General features: G+C 41.7%; 1 protein-coding gene across 3 annotated transcripts in view; it reads left to right on the top strand.

Annotated features, from left to right (window-relative positions):
• The window catches only part of tmem135 (transmembrane protein 135), a 420,432-nt gene that overhangs the window by 10,047 nt on the left and 391,992 nt on the right, over positions 1 to 18,393 (top strand). For all 3 annotated transcript variants that reach the window (XM_059646563.1, XM_048532215.2, XM_048532214.2), the window contains exons 2-3: positions 3,959 to 4,086; positions 6,758 to 6,850. In XM_059646563.1, the coding sequence (XP_059502546.1) occupies positions 3,959 to 4,086; positions 6,758 to 6,850 (221 nt within the window). The remainder of the gene's footprint in view (positions 1 to 3,958; positions 4,087 to 6,757; positions 6,851 to 18,393) is intronic.

Here is an 18,393-nt window from a genome sequence, read left to right as displayed (position 1 = left end):
ACTTCAGATTCTTCCATGAGGTGAAACATCCTCTTTACATCTATCCTGTCAAATCCCCTCAGAATATCTTTTTTATTCACACGTGGGATGTGGGTGTTGCTGGCTGGCATTTATTGCCTGTCACTGAGTAGCAATTTCAGTAGGCAGTTGACAGTCAACCATATTGCTGTGGGTTTGGCATCATATGGGTCAGACCAAATAAGGATGGCAGATTTCCTTCCCTGAAAGACACTACTGAGCCAGATTGTTCTGACAACAGCTAATGGTTTCATGATTGTCAATCGTTTCTTAATTCCAGACTTTTTTTTATTGAATTTAGATTCCACTAGTGCCATGGCAGTATTCGAACGCAGCTCCCCAGAACATCAGTGATAATGGGAACTGCAGATGTTGGAGAATCCAAGATAACAAAGTGTGGAGCTGGATGAACACAGCAGGCCCAGCAGCATCTCAGGAGCACAAAAGCTGATGTTTCGGGCCTAGACCCTTCATCAGAGAGGGGGATGGGGAGAGGGAACTGGAATAAATAGGGAGAGAGGGGGAGGCGGACTGAAGATGGAGAGAAAAGAAGATAGGTAGAGAGGAGAGTATAGGTAGGGAGGGGATAGGTCAGTCCAGGGAAGATGGACAGGTCAAGGAGGTGGGATGAGGTGGTAGGTAGGAAATGGAGGTATGGCTTGAGGTGGGAGGAAGGGATGGGTGAGAGGAAGAACAGGTTAGGCAAGCAGAGACAGGCTGGGCTGGTTTTGGGATGCAGTGCGTGGAGGGGACGAGCTGGGCTGGTTTTGTGATGCAGTGGGGGGAGGGGACGAACTGGGCTGGTTTTGGGATGCAGTGGGAGAAGGGGAGATTTTGAAGCTGGTGAAGTCCACATTGATAACATTGGGCTGCAAGGTTCCCAAGCGGAATATGAGTTGCTGTTCCTGCAACCTTCGGGTGGCATCATTGTGGCACTGTAGGAGGCCCATGATGGACATGTTGTCTGAGGAATGGGAGGGGGAGTTGAAATGGCTTGCGACTGGGAGGTGCAGTTGTTTATTGCGAACCGAGCGGAGGTGTTCTGCAAAGCGGTCCCCAAGCCTCCGCTTGGTTTCCCCCATGTAGAGGAAGCCACACCGGGTGCAATGGATACAATATACCACATTGGCAGATGTGCAGGTGAACATCTGCTTGATATGGAAGGTCATCTTGGGGCCTGGGATAGGGGTGAAGGAGGTGGTGTGGGGGCAAGTGTAGCACTTCCTGCGGTTGCAGGGGAAGATGCAGTGTGTGGTGGGGTTGGAGGGCAGTGTGGAGCGGACAAGGGAGTCGTGGAGAGAGTGGTCTCTCCGGAAGGCAGACAAGGGTGGTGATGGAAAAGTGTCTTGGGTGGTGGGGTCGGATTGTAGATGGCGGAAGTGTCAGAGGATGATGTGTTGTATCCGGAGGTTGGTGGGGTGGTGTGTGAGAACGAGGAGGATCCTCTGGGGGTGGTTGTGGCGGGGGCGGGGTGTGAGGGATGTGTTGCGGGAAATGCAGGAGACGCGGTCAAGGGCGTTCTCGACCACTGTGGGGGGGAAAGTTGCGGTCCTTGAAGAACGTGGACATCTGGGATATGCGGGAGTGGAATGCCTCATCGTGGGAGCAGGCGCGGCGGAGGCAGAGGAATTGGGAATAGGGGATGGAATTTTTGCAGGAGGGTGGGTGGGAGTCGGTGGGCTTGAAATGGACGTCAGTTTCTAACTGGTTACCTGAGATGGAGACTGAGAGGTCCAGGAAGGTGAGGGATGTGTTGGAGATGGCCCAGGTGAACTTGAGGTTGGGGTGGAAGGTGTTGGTAAAGTAGATGAACTGTTCGAGCTCCTCTGGGGAGCAAGAGGCGGCGCCGATACAGTCATCAATGTAACGCAGGAAGAGGTGAGGTTTGGGGCCTGTGTAGGTGCGGAAGAGGGACTGTTCCACGTAACCTACCTCCCCACCTACACTCACCTCTACTGGCTCCATCCCCGCCTCTCTAACTTGTCTGTCTCCTCTCCACCCTTTTTCTCCTCTGGCCATCTTCGGTCCGCCTCCCCCTCTCTCCCTATTTATTCCAGTTCCCTCTCCCCATCCCCCCCCCCTCTGATGAAGGGTCTAGGCCCGAAACGTCAGCTTTTGTGCTCCTGAGATGCTGCTGGGCCTACTGTGTTCATCCAGCTCCACACTTTGTTATCCCCAGAACGTCAGCTGAGTTTCTGGATTTGTTGTCCAACAGTAGTAACGCTGGCCATTGTCTTCCCATTGTATGTTTTTATAAGATTATTTTTCTTGATTCCAGTGAATAAAGGTACAACCTGTTTGACTTTTCCTCACAAAACAATTCCCTCAAACTGGAAACAGCTTACTGAATCTTTTCTGAGCAGCTTCTAATGCAAGTTTGGCTGTCTTTTAATTATGTGACCAAAATTACACACAGTATTCTAGGTGTGGTCTCACTAATGCCTTGTACTGTTGTGGCAAAACTTCCTTATTTTTGTACTCCTAACTCCTTGCGATAAAGTCACGTATTCGATTTCCTTTACGAATTAGAGCAAACATTTTATCAAGTGACACTTATGAGACCAGGAGCGTACTAGTTGATCAAGAGTTCTGCATTATTGATGTAAAAACGCTCGCTATGTAATTGAAATGTAATGCGGGGGTACATACACCATTAAGCATTAAACACTTAAATATTAATGCAACTTCGCCTTAAATAAAACTTACTGGCAAAGAGTCTTCTTGTTCACACTCTAAACAGATTACTCAGACAATGTGGGAATCATGATAAATACAGTAAATTCACAGGATTTGAGGTTGATAATTTTTACCAGTTTATCGAGAGTGTTGGTTCATAAGATGCCAATTAAAACAAAGTTTGTTGCACTTGCTGTAGTTACATGCTATCTTTTTGTAACTAATGTACAAGGATCCCCAGCCCTTCTGTACTGCAGCATTCTGTAGTCTCTCTACATTTATATAATAACCTGCTTTTCTACTCTTGCTACTGAAGTAGCCAGCCTCAAATTTTCTTATGTAGTATTCCATTTTCCAAATTTCTGTCTACTCGTGTAATCCATCAATGTCTCTTTGCAAACTGTTTGTATTTTTCTCGTAACTTGCTTTCCTTTTATGAAATTCAGACTTATTTGTGTATAGTCCTCACGTCTGGCTACAATAATGTACCATTTCTTTATCCATATCATTAATATAGATTCTAAATAGTTTGGGCCTCAGCTGTAATCTCTGGCACTCACTGTTTGCCAGCCTGAAAAATGACCCGTTTATCCTCATTCTCTGCTGTCAGCCAGTCGCCTAACCAACCTAATGTATCAATCCAGATATCATATCCCCTTGTGCAGTAATGTTTTCTGTGGCATCTGATTGATTGATTGTTTTCCTTCTGGAAAACAAAGTGTGTAATTTGGATGTAAGGAAGTTTTTTTTTCTGGAGTGAGTTGTAAGAATCAGGAGCATGCGACCTGTGACGTTGTGGGAAGCTGAGACAAACTGATTTGTACAGTAAATTGAACAGTTTTGAAGGAAATAGAGATAATAGGATCTGCAGATGCTGGAGAATCCAAGATAACAAGGTGTACAGCTGGATGAACACAGCAGGGCAAGCAGCATCTTAAGAGCAGGAAAGCTGACGTTTCGGGCCTAGACCCATTTCTGATGAAGGGTCTAGGCCCGAAACGTCAGCTTTGCTGCTCCTAAGATGCTGCTTGGCCTGCTGTGTTCATCCAGCTCTACACTTTGTTATCTTTGAAGGAAATAATGTTGGGCTTGGGCTGCAAGAATAGCAGGGAAGTGAAACTTTGTGAACTTTAAAAATGTTAACTACAATTTTGTGAAGGCAAATTGAAGGATCAAAACAACCTGATTTAAAAAAAATAGAAATTGGGAACAAGGTTCATTCTATCACTTTTACAAAATTGAAATCTTACCATGTTTCTTTCAGATTGCAGCCATTCTTCGAAGGCGGAAGTTAGATTACTACGTTCACAAACTGCTTCCAGAGATTCTCCAATCAACCTCATTCTTGACTGCAAATGGTGGCTTCTACATTATGTTTTTCTGTATCCTCAGGTGAGGGGGTCACTAACCGATGGGGGCATTGATTTGTAGGGTCTGTCCTAAAATTGTTAGAGGCTTTATTCTATGTACTGACTGTGCATTGATATGTCCAACCAATTACAGGCAATTGCTACTTTAAAACTGTGATTTGACCAGTACAGCCAAATGGTGCCCATCAAACTTGTTTGCCATGTGATATTAAATGAACATTTTCTTGAGCATTTCACTAGGCTAAATGCAGCTTAGGTTTTATGATGTGTGTCTGTTTAGAAAACAGAAGTAGCGCGTTTTAAGTTAGACAAATGAAGTTTAATTTGATTTGGTTGATTCCTGTGGTTGTGTTTGCTACTTTTAGCTGAGTGAATGTTAAAATACACTAGAGTGACTTGTATTTAAGACATTGTTAGTAATTCTGATCATCTTGCAAATTTTTGATGAAACCCTGGAGATTACAAAATTTACCTGGTATCACAGTACAGCATAAAAGTGGAACAGATCACCATAGAATCCCTATAGTTTGGAAACAGCCCCTTTAGCCCAACAAGTCCACACCGACACTCGGACCATCCCTCCAGGCCCATCCCCCTAATCTACATATCCCAGAACACTATGGCAATTTAGCATGGCCAATCCACCTAACCTGCACATCTTTGGATTGCGGGAGGAAACCTGAGCACCCAGAGGAAACCCATGCAGAGAAGGGGAGAATGTGCAAACTCCACACATACAGTCCCCGAGGGCGGAATCGAACCCAGGCCCCTGGCACTGTGAGGCAGCGGTGCTAACTGCTGAGCCACCATGTCGTAGTATCTTGGTCATTGGCAACTTTCTGGTATTGTAACCATCCATTTAAAATGTGATTCTTAAAAAAGGTCACGATACAAAGGAGATGTAAAAATGCTGGCTGAAATAACTGTGTTCATGTCACAGAAAACTGACCCTCGCTCCCCACCCCTGCTGTGCCCACATACATGACCTACCCCACTTTGCTGTGTCCCCTTGAATATCCTGCAGTCTTTGCATGCTTATTTCAGTGCCTTTGGCACTTTCATATGCGCTCTTCTCCTCTGGAATACCAACCATCCCTCTCACTTAGGCCAATCGTGCCCTTCATTCAGGCATGTCTTCCCTTCCCTTGCAGACTGCTTGGCTCTTGCTCCATGACCTTATGTTCCCTATGCCTGTTGTTCTCCAACCTGTTTTCACAGCAGATGTTCATTCTCCCAAACCGCACTCACTATTGTGGACAGACCCTGAGGCACCTTGCCTCCAGCTTTGAGGTTTAGGTGTAGCTAGCTATTTTGCGCTGCTGCTGAGCCGTGACAACTCAAATTTTACTCTCCGTTAGCAGAGTGCTACCATCAAACTGAAAGGTGTTCTGCATATCACATGAATGAGTATTGTGGTATGAGCTTAATTGCTGGTGTGATGCTAGGAATGTAGGCTGTACTCCTAATGACTGGTGAAGTCTCAAAATGGATATTATTGACTGTGCTTAACTAGTCCATTCTTGCAGAATTCAAAAAAATCCTGTTTATCGTGAGGGGTGATTCCAAAATAAGGCAATACTTAATAAGCACTCCAGACTGTTTAATTATTATAGAATCCCTACAGTCTGGAAACAGGCCCTTCGACCCAACAAGTCCGCGCCAACCGTCAGAGCATCCCACCCAGAACCATCCCCCTAATGCAGGCACCCCTGAACACTACAGGCAATTTAGCATGGCCAACCCACATAACCTGCAGATCTTTGGATTTTGGGAGGAAACTGGAGCACCCGAAGGAAACCCACGCAGACACAGGGCGAATGTGCAAACTCCACACTGTGAATAATTATGCTATCAATCATTTTATTGTCATTAGTCGAGCTTTCTTTGTGCTTCACTTATGTTTTTGAAAAGCTAAATATACATTCATTTATATTCAGAAAGAATGTCTTCAGGTTTAGTGCCTATTTCAACTAAACCAAAGTTGGAGTTTGGCCATTTCCTGATGCTTTCCCAGTGCTCCTGAGATGCTGCTTGGCCTGCAGTGTTCATCCAGCCTCACATTTTGTTGTCTTGCTTTCCCAGCTGTGATGCCTTTACTGATCTCAGTTGTCTGGTTTGATTTGAAACTATAAGATTGCGGATTAATGATTTCTTGGTGCATCCCTCTGTGGTGAGGACTTGACCAATCGCAAATCTCGGGCCACTCAGTGAGCACCATAGTGCAGTATGAATTATTGTTTGCTTTGAAATTTTGTATTCTTGCTATTCTGACTGACAAATGCAAGCCAAGGTTTATCAGAATGGCCCTTTGTTATGATACTAATTGTAGAAAATGGAATTGAGTTATATTCCATGTGTTGCTTGATAAGTTTAGTACAGTAAGACATTCTATCATTTCTCAAATTATTTATGGGCAGACCTGAAAAAAACCCCTGCATTTTATGAGTATTTGGTGTATTTTAGTGAGTCATACTTATCTTTTGGCTACAGAATTAAGGAGAAACTACAATTCAGTAAATAAATTCCTAACAGGAAGAAAATTTCAGTTAGCAGCAATGTTGAAGTTTGCATATTCAGTTTGTATGTACTTTATTTTTATTTATTTGAGATAATTGTTATGCAGATAAGCCAGGGAATTATGTAGTTAATAAAACTAGTTTTAATTGTTGGGTTTTGTTTTTCTCCAAATCTAGGAAACTTCTTGGGAAATTCTACATATGGTCTGCGGGATTTGGTGCTGCTTTGCCTGCTTCCTATTTGGCCATTTTGATTGAGAGGAAAAGCAGGTACTTATTTTTTAAAAAAAGCCTCAATAAATAGGTACTTGGTTTGTGAAGTATTCATGATACCTACATGTGTTTGTAGTAACTTTTTTCAAGAATATATTGCAATGAACTTCTGAAATGGCAAGTAAGTAACACTTTTGAATCACTATCTTCAAGTGTTAATAATACTCTGATATAAAGTGTTCGTTTTATTTTATGTTTGAGGTCTATTGACAATATTGTCAACTCCCCCACCCTCCCCACTTCCAACCCTGACACTTGCCAATTTTCTTCTATCTCATATCTTAAATGCTTTTCCCATTTGTAGAAAAGTTGTTGTTTCTCTGTAGATTTTATCTCAAATGAGTTCTCATGTGTGTTTATGTGTGAGTGTCAGAAGATTATTCAGCTGTGAAAGACATCAAATGATGGTGGTATGCATAGCCAGAGGGAGGACTTAGATAGCAATAATGAGTGTGGACTTTATTTTCCTCTCCAATCGGTCAGGGTGCTGAATTATTTGTAGCCATTCACAAACTGAGGTCAGTTAACTCAGCAGGGCTGTTGGTTTGTGATGTGTTGTTCTCGGGATAAAGGAAGCTGTGACACACCTCTGACTGTAATGTAGATTTAGTCAACTTCCAGTGTGTGCTATCACATTTTGTCTAAATCTTGCCCGCTGAAATTCATTTGGTAATGAGGTGACTTTCTTGACCACTGTGCTCATTATTCTCCTAATTGTAACTGCAGGGTACTATCTTGTAAAATTAAGAATTGTTCTTTTCCTGTTGTAGAAGGGTTTGAGCTAGACTGTTTGTCCCCCAGCATTCTAAATACTAGTTAAATCAAAACGTTCCTAACAATGTTAGAAAAGTTGAATTCACAACTGCTCAACAATGTCAACACACTACCTAGAATTAATGGAACTTGCCTAAGTAAGCCCTTTATATTGACAGCTTATAAAATGTAGCGATCTAGTAAAATTCTTTTTCTTAAGACTGGTGCATTGGTAGTGACTGTTCATTTTGGAATCGGAGGACATTTACCATGTGTAACAAATCATTCTGTTAAATTATGAATACAAAGTGTATTTTGAGCACTGAATAAAATGAAATTTAAAACCTTTTATCATTTTATGCGTTATTTTTGTGCGTGTATTTTAACATTTTTTTAAAAAATTTCCTTTATGTCTCAAATGATGTTCCTCAAGTTTTGCTTCCACATTTATGTTATGTTCTCATAAATTTCACTGAATCGAAGAATCCTTAAGCAATGCAGTATTCAAACTTGGCACATCCAACATTTGGATATGCCGTCAGTTATCATAGCACAGTTGTCAGGCATATTGTGGACATTCTGGAATAGATTCACTTTGTTGATTGAGTGATGGGCAATAGTGATAAAATAATGATGAAGAGAAAAGATGAGAAAAATTGATAATTAGGAATGCTGTGATAATTTATAGATATCTTGTGATAAAGGCACAATTCCAGATAAAAGATAAAATTTCTGTTTTTACATGTAATGCTGATTATGATTTTCCAAGGTGCAAGGAAAGGTCCTGCAGTGATGGCAGGATTTGCTTTGAAATTTTGTTTAACTGTTTATGAAAAGGTAAAGGGAGAGGAAGGAGACATTATTATTATTATACCTTTTTTGCAAGAGAAACCATTTTTTTCAAGGAAAAAGAATCCAGTATTGAATCGTGAGGAGCTGTTTCAAATAAGAAACTGAATTTGGCTATTGAGTGGCGACAGAATATGAACTGAAGGACATTTGAGCGAGCAGACTTATCATGTTCTTAGTTTATGGGGGTTATTTTAATGTTTGCACTAAAACAACATTCTGTCAACCCCAGAGTTTAGAAGGTGGTGTTGAAGAAATTTGCCAAGGTTCATAACACAGTACTTGCTAAATCCATGACAACTTCCATCTGGAAGGACAAAGGCAGCAGATATGTGGAAACTCCACCACCTGAAAGTTCCTTTCCAAGTCACTCACTATCCCGACTTGGAAATATATTATCATTATTTCACTGTCAAAATCCTGGTGCTCCCTCCCTAATGGCACTGTTGATTGCATATGGATTATACCACACAAACTGCAGTGATTCAGTAAGGCAGCTCACCACCATCTTGTCAAGGGCACCTAGCGATAGGTAAGAAATGCTGGCCAACCCAGTGAGGCCCATATCCCATGAATGAACAAAAGAAAATTTTTGATTGGTGGTGTGTTGTGGCTCCAGCTGACAGTACCACAAGGCAAGTTAGATCTTAGTAAAACCTGGTTTGATATACCCTAAGTTTTATTCTTGCCATTTATATAGTGTGGTAGTTTTCAGTGAACCCTTTTAGAGACGTTGCCAATATACTTCTAACAAAAGAATATCAAAGTTTATTATACACAAAAAACCTAACAATATTAGATTATGCAATAATGATTTGAAACCATCTTATTTCAGATATCAGAAATAAAGTTTCAACCCTTCCGCTCTCAACAACAACCATACAGATCATGAAACCTCAGTGAAGGGTCACATTGTATCACTTTGAAGGTCCTTGTTCAGTGAGCCCAGCCATAAATGATTTTGGAGCTCTTCTTACTAATATCTAAGTCACTGAGGAATTTTTTTTCTTTGTCCTGATTGTTTTAGAAGAGACTGCTAAATAGCACTGCTGTTGTGTCATTTTCTATCTGAATTCCCTTTGGAAGAAACTGCTTGTTTTCTAAATGAATTTGTTCCTGACTGTCTCCTTGTGTCAAATTATACCTTGATCTTGGGGATCAACCTTTTTTTTTCTCTCTGCCATCCTTATTAGAAATGCACTGGACTATTCTCTTGAAGGATTTTAAAGATCTGATTTAGATGCGTATAAACAGCAATTCAAACAACCAGGAATCACGCTTGACTCAAGATTGAAATAAACACAATGATTATTCCTTTTGAACATGCCAGAAAGGAATATAAATCAAATCTAAATTCACACGGTGTTCTTCAACTTTAGACCCCAAATTTCCAAACAATAATAATGTTGTGAACCTTTACTGTTGGTCTGCTTTTTTTTTATCTTCCCTGTCATAATCTTTCACAAATGCCACTTTGTTATGTTTAAATTACTCTTGCCTGTCTTGATATTTAGTCCATTTTGAAGAAGAGATGGACACCTTTTACTACTTGGGTCTTTTCTAAGCTAACACTGGAAACTTTTGATTCAGCTTAACTGATTGGAAATCTATAGAAGTAGAGTTATTTCATTGGTGACACTTTTCAGAAAGATTAAAATGTAACATTTTATAGCATAACATTTAATCTTGCACATTAAGATTGCAATTGTTTGTCACATTTCTATGCCACAGAATTGTTACAGTACAAAAGGACAGCCTGTCAATGCCTGCGTTTGCTTTCCAAGTGAACAATTACTCTAATGCTGATTTCCTGTCTTCTCCCTATATAAATTCTACCTATCAAACTAAAAATTCAATTTTCTTTTGAACACCTGAATTGGACATCCCTGTATCATGCTTCCAGGCAGTGCATTCCAGATCTCAGCTACTTGCTGCACAAGAAAGTTTCTCCTCATGTCTCCATTTCTTTTATTACCAGTGACATAAGTATGTGCCTTCTTGTTCTTGATCTTTTAACCAGTGGGTACATTTTTTCCCAAAGTGCTTTATTATCCAGACAACTCAGAATTTTGAATGCCTTTATCAATTTACTTCTCTTTGTTAAGGAAAAGAGCCCTAGTCATAATGCATACAACTTAGATTTTAAGGTTTAAGCTTAACGTGAGTAAATATGAGTTCACAGATAAACTGTGGTCAAACACCCCACACATTGCACTTAAGACTGGCTGATGTGTCAAAACAGATATTATCCGGAATTAGTGGCACCATGGCTCTCCAAATATCATTAAAATTCTGCCTGCTTTGTAAGTGATTCAAGTACTTCCCATTGGGATACCTGGGCTTGGTGTACTCTCTCAAAGTCTCTTAGACTTCAGTTGCTTCTGACTGCTTACCTCTTGGCACTGCAATCTTTTCTTCCAATGCAGAGTTCCCCATGACCCCTGAGTAATCTTACAGATCTAAATACTGGTAACAGTTTTGTCTTTTGTCAAAAAACTATCTTTACTAAGCTGCCTCCAAACTTCTCTAAGCTCTAGTTTTCTTAGCTGCCTCAACCAAACATTGCTGTGGGCCTCTTTCACCCCACTCCCAACTACACTGATCACTATTATGGTGCAGGAGCAGTGTCCCGACCTTTGAGCCAACAGGCTCAGGTTCAATTCCTACTTTTTCCACTAGTATGTGCTAAAAATATTGAGCAGGTAAATAGGTAGTGGTTTTCAGGAATTTTATTCTTATTCACTTGTGGTTTGGGGATCGCTGACAAGCCAGCATCTTTTTGCTTCTTCCTATTTGCCTTAGAGAAGGAGGTGAGCTGTCTACCTGAACTGCTGGCAGCCGATATGCTATACTTATATCCGTATTGATGTGTGGAGTGGAATTCTGGGATCTTCATGAACAAACGGTGATATATTTCCAAGTCAGGATGGAGAGTGGCTTGAATAGGAACTTGCAGCTGGTGGTTTTTCCAAGTGTCTGATGCCTCTGTCCTTGTAGTTGGAAGTGGTTGTTGGCTTGGAAAGTGTTAAGGATCATTGGCGAATTTTTGCAATGTGTTTTGTACACAGTACACACTGGTGTTACTGGGTGTCTGTAGTAGAGGGAGTGGATGTTTGGTTTTTTTTCCCCAATCTAGTGTGCTGCTGTTTCCTGGATGATGTCAAATTTATTGTGTTGTTGGAGGTGCATTCATGCTGGCAAGTGTCGAATATCCTGTTACACTCCTGACTTGTGCTTTGCAGATGATGGACAGGTTTTGGGGAGTCAGGGGTTGAGTTACTTACCACAGCATTCCTAGCCTGCTGTAGTAGCCACTGTATTCACTGTTCAGTTTCTGGTCAATGGTAACCCCAGATTTTTGATAGAACCATTAAATGTCAAGGGCTGGTGATTAGATTGTCGCTTATTGAAGATGGTGATTGCCTGGCATTTGTGTGACACAAGTGTTACTTGCCTCTTGTCAAGCCTAGATATTGTCCAGCTCTTGTTGCATTTGGACATGGATTGCTTCAGTACCTGATGAGTTGCAAATTGTGTTGAATCTCCCCACTTCTGATCTTCTCATGGAGGGAAGATCATTGAAGCAACTGAAAATGGTTGGGCCTAGGACATGACCCAGAGGAGCTACTGCAGTGGTGCCCTAGAACTGAAATGTCTGACCTCCAACAACTGCAAGTGTCTTTTTCTGTACCCAACAAATGGACAGTTTTCCCTCCGTTCCATTGAATGTAATTTTGTTTGGACGCCTTGATACCATACTCAATCAAATGTGGCCTTGATGTCAAGGGCTGTCACTCACAGCTAACCTCTGGAATTCAGCTTTGTCCATCTTTAAAAGCAGGCAATAAAGAGCTTAGGAGGTAAGTAGCCCTAGTGGAACCCAAACTGGGCGTCACTGTGCAGCTTATTGCTGAGGCAGCGCTGTTTGATAGCACTATTGATGACACATTCCATCACTTCATTGATGACTGACTGAAAGTAGATCGACGGTGTGTAATTGGATGGGTTGGATTTGTTCTGCTTTTTGTGTATGGAGCAAACCTGGACAATTTTCCTCATTTTCAGTTTATACCACTGTTGTAGCTGTATTGCAGCTGCCTGGTTTAGGGGAGTGTTAAGTTCTGGAGAGCAAGCCTTCTGTACTAATGGCAGAATGTTGCTTGGGCCCATAATCTTTGCAATGTCTTCAACCATCACATGGAGTGAATCAAGTTGGCAGAAGACTGGCATTGTGATGCTGGGGACATTGGAGGAAAGGGATCATCCCCTTGGTATTTCTGGTTGAAAATTTTGTGAATGCTTCAAGCTTATCTTTTGCACTGGTGTGCTGGGTTCTTCTGTAATTGAAGATGGCGATGTTTATGGGGCCTCCTCCTCCAGCAAGTTGTTTAATTGCCCACTATCATTCAAGACTCCAGAGAGCACAGCTTAAATCCAATGTCCTGGTTGAGTAAGAGCTTAGCTCTATCTATCACTTGTTGCTTTTACTGGTTAGCATGCAAGTAGTCCTATTTGGTTGCTTCAAGTTGACATCTCATTTTTGCGTATCCCAGGGATTGCTTCTGGTATGCCCTCCTGCACTCCTCCATTGAAACAGAGTTGATCCCTGGATTGATAGTAATAGTCGAGTAGGGGATGTGCCAGGCCATGAAGTAGTTTGTGTTGGAGCATGATTCTCCTGTTGTTGATGGCCACAGTGCCTCATTGACATCTAGCCTTGAGTTGCTAGGCCTATTTGAAGTCTGTCCCATAATCCCATGCAACACAATGGAGGGTATTCTCAGTGTGAAGGCAGGACTTCTTCATGGTGGTCACTCTTACTGCTACCACCATGGATGCATCTGTCATTGGTATACTGGTGAGGATGAGCATGTTTTTCCCATGAGTTTCTTCCCTCATTATCTGCTGCAGACCCAGTCTAGCAGCTATGTCCTTTCAGAAACCAACCAGTTTGATCAGTGATGTTGCTGCTGAGCATCTTTGGTAGTGCACATTGACATCCCCTGCACAGAGTACGTTTTGTGTCCTTGCCACTGTCAGTGCTGTTCAATATGGATGAGTACTGATTCATCAGCTGAAGCAGCATGGTACCTGGTAATCATCAGGAGGTTTCCTTGCCCATGTTTAATCTGATGCTATGAGATTTCATAAGGTCAGGAGTCAATGTTGAGGACTCACAGGGCAACACCGTCCTGAATGTATAATGTGCTGCTGCCACCTCTGTTGGGTCTGTTCTGTTGGTGGTGCAGGACATATCCAGGGATGTTAATGATGGTGTCTGGGACATTATCTCTAAGGCATGATTCAGTTAGTGTGAATATGTCAGGCTGTTGTTTGGTAATTCTATGAGGCAGCTGTCGCAATTTTGGCACAAATGCCCAGATGTTAGTCAGGAGGACTTTGCAGGTTGACTGGGGTGGTTTTTCCTGTTGTTGTTTCTGGTGCCTCGGTTGATGCCAGGTGTTCTACACTGTTTCACTTCTTTGTTGAAATGTGTAATGATTGATAGAACATTGCTAGATTATTGCAGAAGGCAGCTGAGATCACCACATTGGTGTATATCTGGAGTCCCATGTGGGCCGGACCTGGTGAGTAAGGGCAATAAATGTCAAAGAAATGATCCTGAAGGCTCTGTGCCTCAATGCAAGGATCATTTATATTAAGTAGGATAAATTAACTGCGTAGACAATTATTATTGGATATGATGTAATTGGGATCATGGAGACTTAGCTCCAGTGCAACCAGCGATGGTAACTCAACAGTCTAGAGTTATTCAACTTTTAGGAAAGACAGATGGAAAGAGAGGTGGGATAGCATTGCTGGTTAAGGAGGAGATTAACACAGTAGCAAAAGGGGGGATGTTAGCTTGGATGATGTAGAATCTGTATGGGTGGAGCTGCAGAACACCCAAGGGAAAAAGACCTTAGTGGGAGTCATGTACAGACCACCAAACAGTAGTTGAGAGTTTGGGGATTGTATCAAAAAGGAAATTAGAGATGCATGCAGTAAGGATACATGAGTTACTAAGGGTGACTTCAATTTACATATTGATTGGACTATCTGAACTGGTAGCAATGTGATAGAGGACTTCTTGGAACCTGTGAGGGATGTTTTCCTTGACCAGTAATTTGAGAATCCAATTAGAGAGCTCACCATCCTAGATGGGGTATTGTGTAGTGAGAGAGGATTAATTAACAATATTGTGGTGCAAGAACAATGACCATAATATGGTGGAATTCTTCACTTATGATGGTGACTGATACAATTAAGGCTGAAACTACTAGAGTCCTGAACTTAAAGAAATCTAACTTTGGTATGAGGCATGCATGAGCTAGGATAAGCTGGCCAAGGATACTTATGGAGTTGACGGTGGATAAGAACGTGTGGATGAATTTCAACAATTCTGCATCCCTATCTGGCTGGAAGGTAGGTAAGGTGGTTCAACCACAGCTAACAAGGTAAATCTGGGATAATGTTAAAGCCAAAAAGGAGGCATATAAATTGGCCAGAAAAAGCAGCAAACATGAGGACTGGGAGAAATTTAAAATTCAGCAGGGGAGGACAAAGGGTTTAATTTGGAAGGGGCAAAAGAACATGGAAATAAACTTGCAGGAAACGTAAAAACTGACTGCAAAAGCTTCCATAGATATGTGAAGAGAAAAAGACTGGTGAAGACAAGTCTAAGTCCCTTGCAGTTAGAATCAGATGAATTCATATTGGTGAATGATGAGATGGCAGACCAACTTAACAAATACTTTGGATCTGTTCTCACTAAAGAGGACGCAAATAACCTCCAGGATATGCTAGGGGAGACAGGGTTGAGCATTATGGAGGAAATAGTAATAGGGAAATTGATGTGATTAAAACCCAATAAGTCCCAGGGCCTGATCCTGTATATCTTAGAGTACCTAAGGAAGTGGACCTAGAAATAGCTGATGCATTGATGATTATTTTCCATCTGTAGACTTGGGAAGAGTTCCAATGGACTGGAGGTTAGTTAATGTAACCCCACTCTTTTAAAAAAGGAGGAAGAGAGAAAACAGGGAGACAACAGAATTATAGGCCAGTTAGCCTGACATCAGTGGTGGGGAAAATGCTGGAGTTAACTATTAAGGATGTAATAACCATGCATTTGAGAAGTGGTGACAGAATTGGTCCAGGTCTGCATGGATTCGCTACAGCGAAATCACACTTGACAAATCTTCTGGAATTTTTTTGAGGATGTGACCAGTAAAGTGGACAAGGTTGAATCAGTAGATGTCATGTTTTTGGATATTCAAAAGGCTTTTGACAATGTTCCACAGAAGAGATTAGTAAGGAAAGTTAAAGTTCATGGTATCAGAGGTAATGTGTTGATATGAGTAGAGAACTGGTTGGTGGACAGGAATCAAAGTTGGGATAAACAGGTTCTTTTCAAAGTGGCAGGCAGTGATGTGTGGCATCCAACAGGGTTTGGTGCTGGGACCCCAGCTGTTCACAATATATATTAATGATTTGGTTGAAGAAATTGAAAGCCATATCTTCAAATTTGCAGATACACTGCTGCCCAGCGTACGGTTATGCAGTGAGGAGAATGCTAAGAGGTTGCGGGGTGACGTGGACAGACTAGCTGAGTGGGCAGATACTTGGCAATTGCAACACAATGTGGATAAATGTGAGATTGTCCAGTTTGGTGACAAAACCAGGAAGGCAGATGATTATCTGACTGGTGGCAGCTTATGAAAAGGTGAGGTGCAACAAGACCCCGGTGTCATGGTGGAACAGTTGTTGAAGGCTGGCATGCAGGTACAGCAGGCAGTGAGGAAAGCTAATGGCACGCTAGTCTTCATAGTGAGAGGATTTGAGTATCTGAGTAAGTATGCCTTGCGGCTGTAATATGCGGCCTTGGTGAGGCCACACCTTGAGTGTTGTGTGCCGTATTGGTTTCCTTGTCTGAGGAACGACTTTTTTGCTGTTAAGGGAGTGCAGCGAAGGTTCATCAGGCTGACTCTCAGGCTTGCAGGACTGACATATGGGGAAAGACTGGATCGAGTGGCTTGTACTTGCTGGAATTTAGAAGAATGAAGGGGGGATCTCATAAAATCCTGAAGAGACTGGATAGGCTTTATTCAGGAAGAATGTTCCCAATCTTGGGGATGCCCAGAGCTCAGGGCCACAGCCTAAGAATAATGGGTAAGCCATACAGGACTGAGATGAGGAAGAATTTCTTGATTCAGAGATTTGTGAACCTGTGGAATTTTCTGCTACAGGAAGCTCTTGGGGGGGGCTAGTTCATCAGATATATTCAAGAGGGAGCTGGATTTGGTCCTTGCGGCTAAAGGGATCAAGGGATATGAATAGAAAATGGAAATGAGATACTAAGAATGCATGATCAGCCATGATCATATCAAATGATGATTCGGGTTGAAGGGCCAAATGACATTCTGCTGCACCAATTTTCTAAGTTTCTATGTTTCTATGACAGATTTCCTCCCTGAAAGGACATTAGTGAACAAAAACATTTCTGATTTAGCTCTCCTCCAGCTGCAAAATTCAACCAATGCTTCTTGCAGCAAGCATGTAGGTAAATTGAAACCAGAGAAACCTCTTTAGATCTACACATCTCCATGATGTTGCCTGCCCTGAGCTATCTTTTTATTTGACTTTTTGTACAAAGTATTCTTATTTATAATTTCCTCTTTGGCCTGATGAAGTAAATTGGTTTTACAGCCTGCAGAGTTCACTGAATGCTTTTAACTAATTTAACTCCAAAAACAAAAACAAAAACAAAATTCTCTGGACTGGCAACATTGCAAGCAGTGTGGACACCATGGCTCTAGCTTGTCAAGTTCACCTGTGTCTGATCCTATTTTTCTAATTGTTCGTTTCTTAATAGAACATGACTCTACTCTTTTAAGTGGAACACAAATCCATGTGCTTAAATTCCTTTTTATCCAGCTCACAATTATTCAGAATTTAGAAAAATCCACAGGTTTTTAAATTATGGCCTGTGCCATAAATTCACTTCATTAATATATAATCAGGTGAGTCGAGGTCTTGACAAATCTTCATCTAGTATTGAAAATGTGTGTCAACTATCGCTGTCTGTTTTATTTGGCCAGTTTTGTATCTATGTAGCTACTGTCCCCTATGTTTCACAACATAGTCCTTTGTCATAAGTCTTTTGTGCTCGCTATACCAAATGCTTTTTGGAATCCATGTACATCTCATCAGCCTTCTCTGTTGCCTTGTCAATAAACTATAAGTTAATTAAACATGGTTTGCCTTTGACACATCCACACAGGCTTTCCTGAAAGCAGTATTTGGCCAACTTATTCCTGCTGTGTCTACAAGCTTCACCACCACCAAATTTAAACTGACCGGCGTATAATTGCTGAGCTTCTCTTTACACCCTTTTTCCCTTGGATGTAACGTTTGCAAATTTGTCGTCCATTTGCAGCTTCCAGAGTCTATCGAAGACTAGAAAATTGTGCCTCTGCAGTTTTCATTTTCACTTCCCGATGTATCCTTTGTACTTTTTTCTGATCTTGGTGTTGCATCAGCTCGAAACAGACAACCTGCGCAATGCTGCCTCTTACCACATCAACACATAAGCCGCAATTGCATCCTGTCACCAGGATCTGGGCAGTGTTTTTTTCCATGGTAAAGACACTCAAAGTATTAATGCTGTAAGGAGGCACTGGCATAGTGGTAATACTGTTGCAATCATAATCAAGAGGTCCAGGCTAATATTTGGAAACAAGGATTCAGGTCCCAGTATGACAGCTGGTGGATTTTGGGTTTAGTTGATTGATTGATTAATGTGGAATTGAAACACCAGCCTATTGTCATGGATCTGAAGAAGAGACTTTGGACTTGAAAAGTTAGTTCAATTTTGCTTCCACAAGTGTTGCCTGAAGTTTTTGATTTTAACACACATGAATTTGTACAGCCCAATT

Source organism: Stegostoma tigrinum, chromosome 6, assembly GCF_030684315.1.
Source record: "Stegostoma tigrinum isolate sSteTig4 chromosome 6, sSteTig4.hap1, whole genome shotgun sequence".
Lineage (NCBI taxonomy): Eukaryota > Metazoa > Chordata > Chondrichthyes > Orectolobiformes > Stegostomatidae > Stegostoma > Stegostoma tigrinum.
Note: the sequence above shows the minus strand (reverse complement) of the source record. Positions and strands in the feature narration are given on the sequence as shown.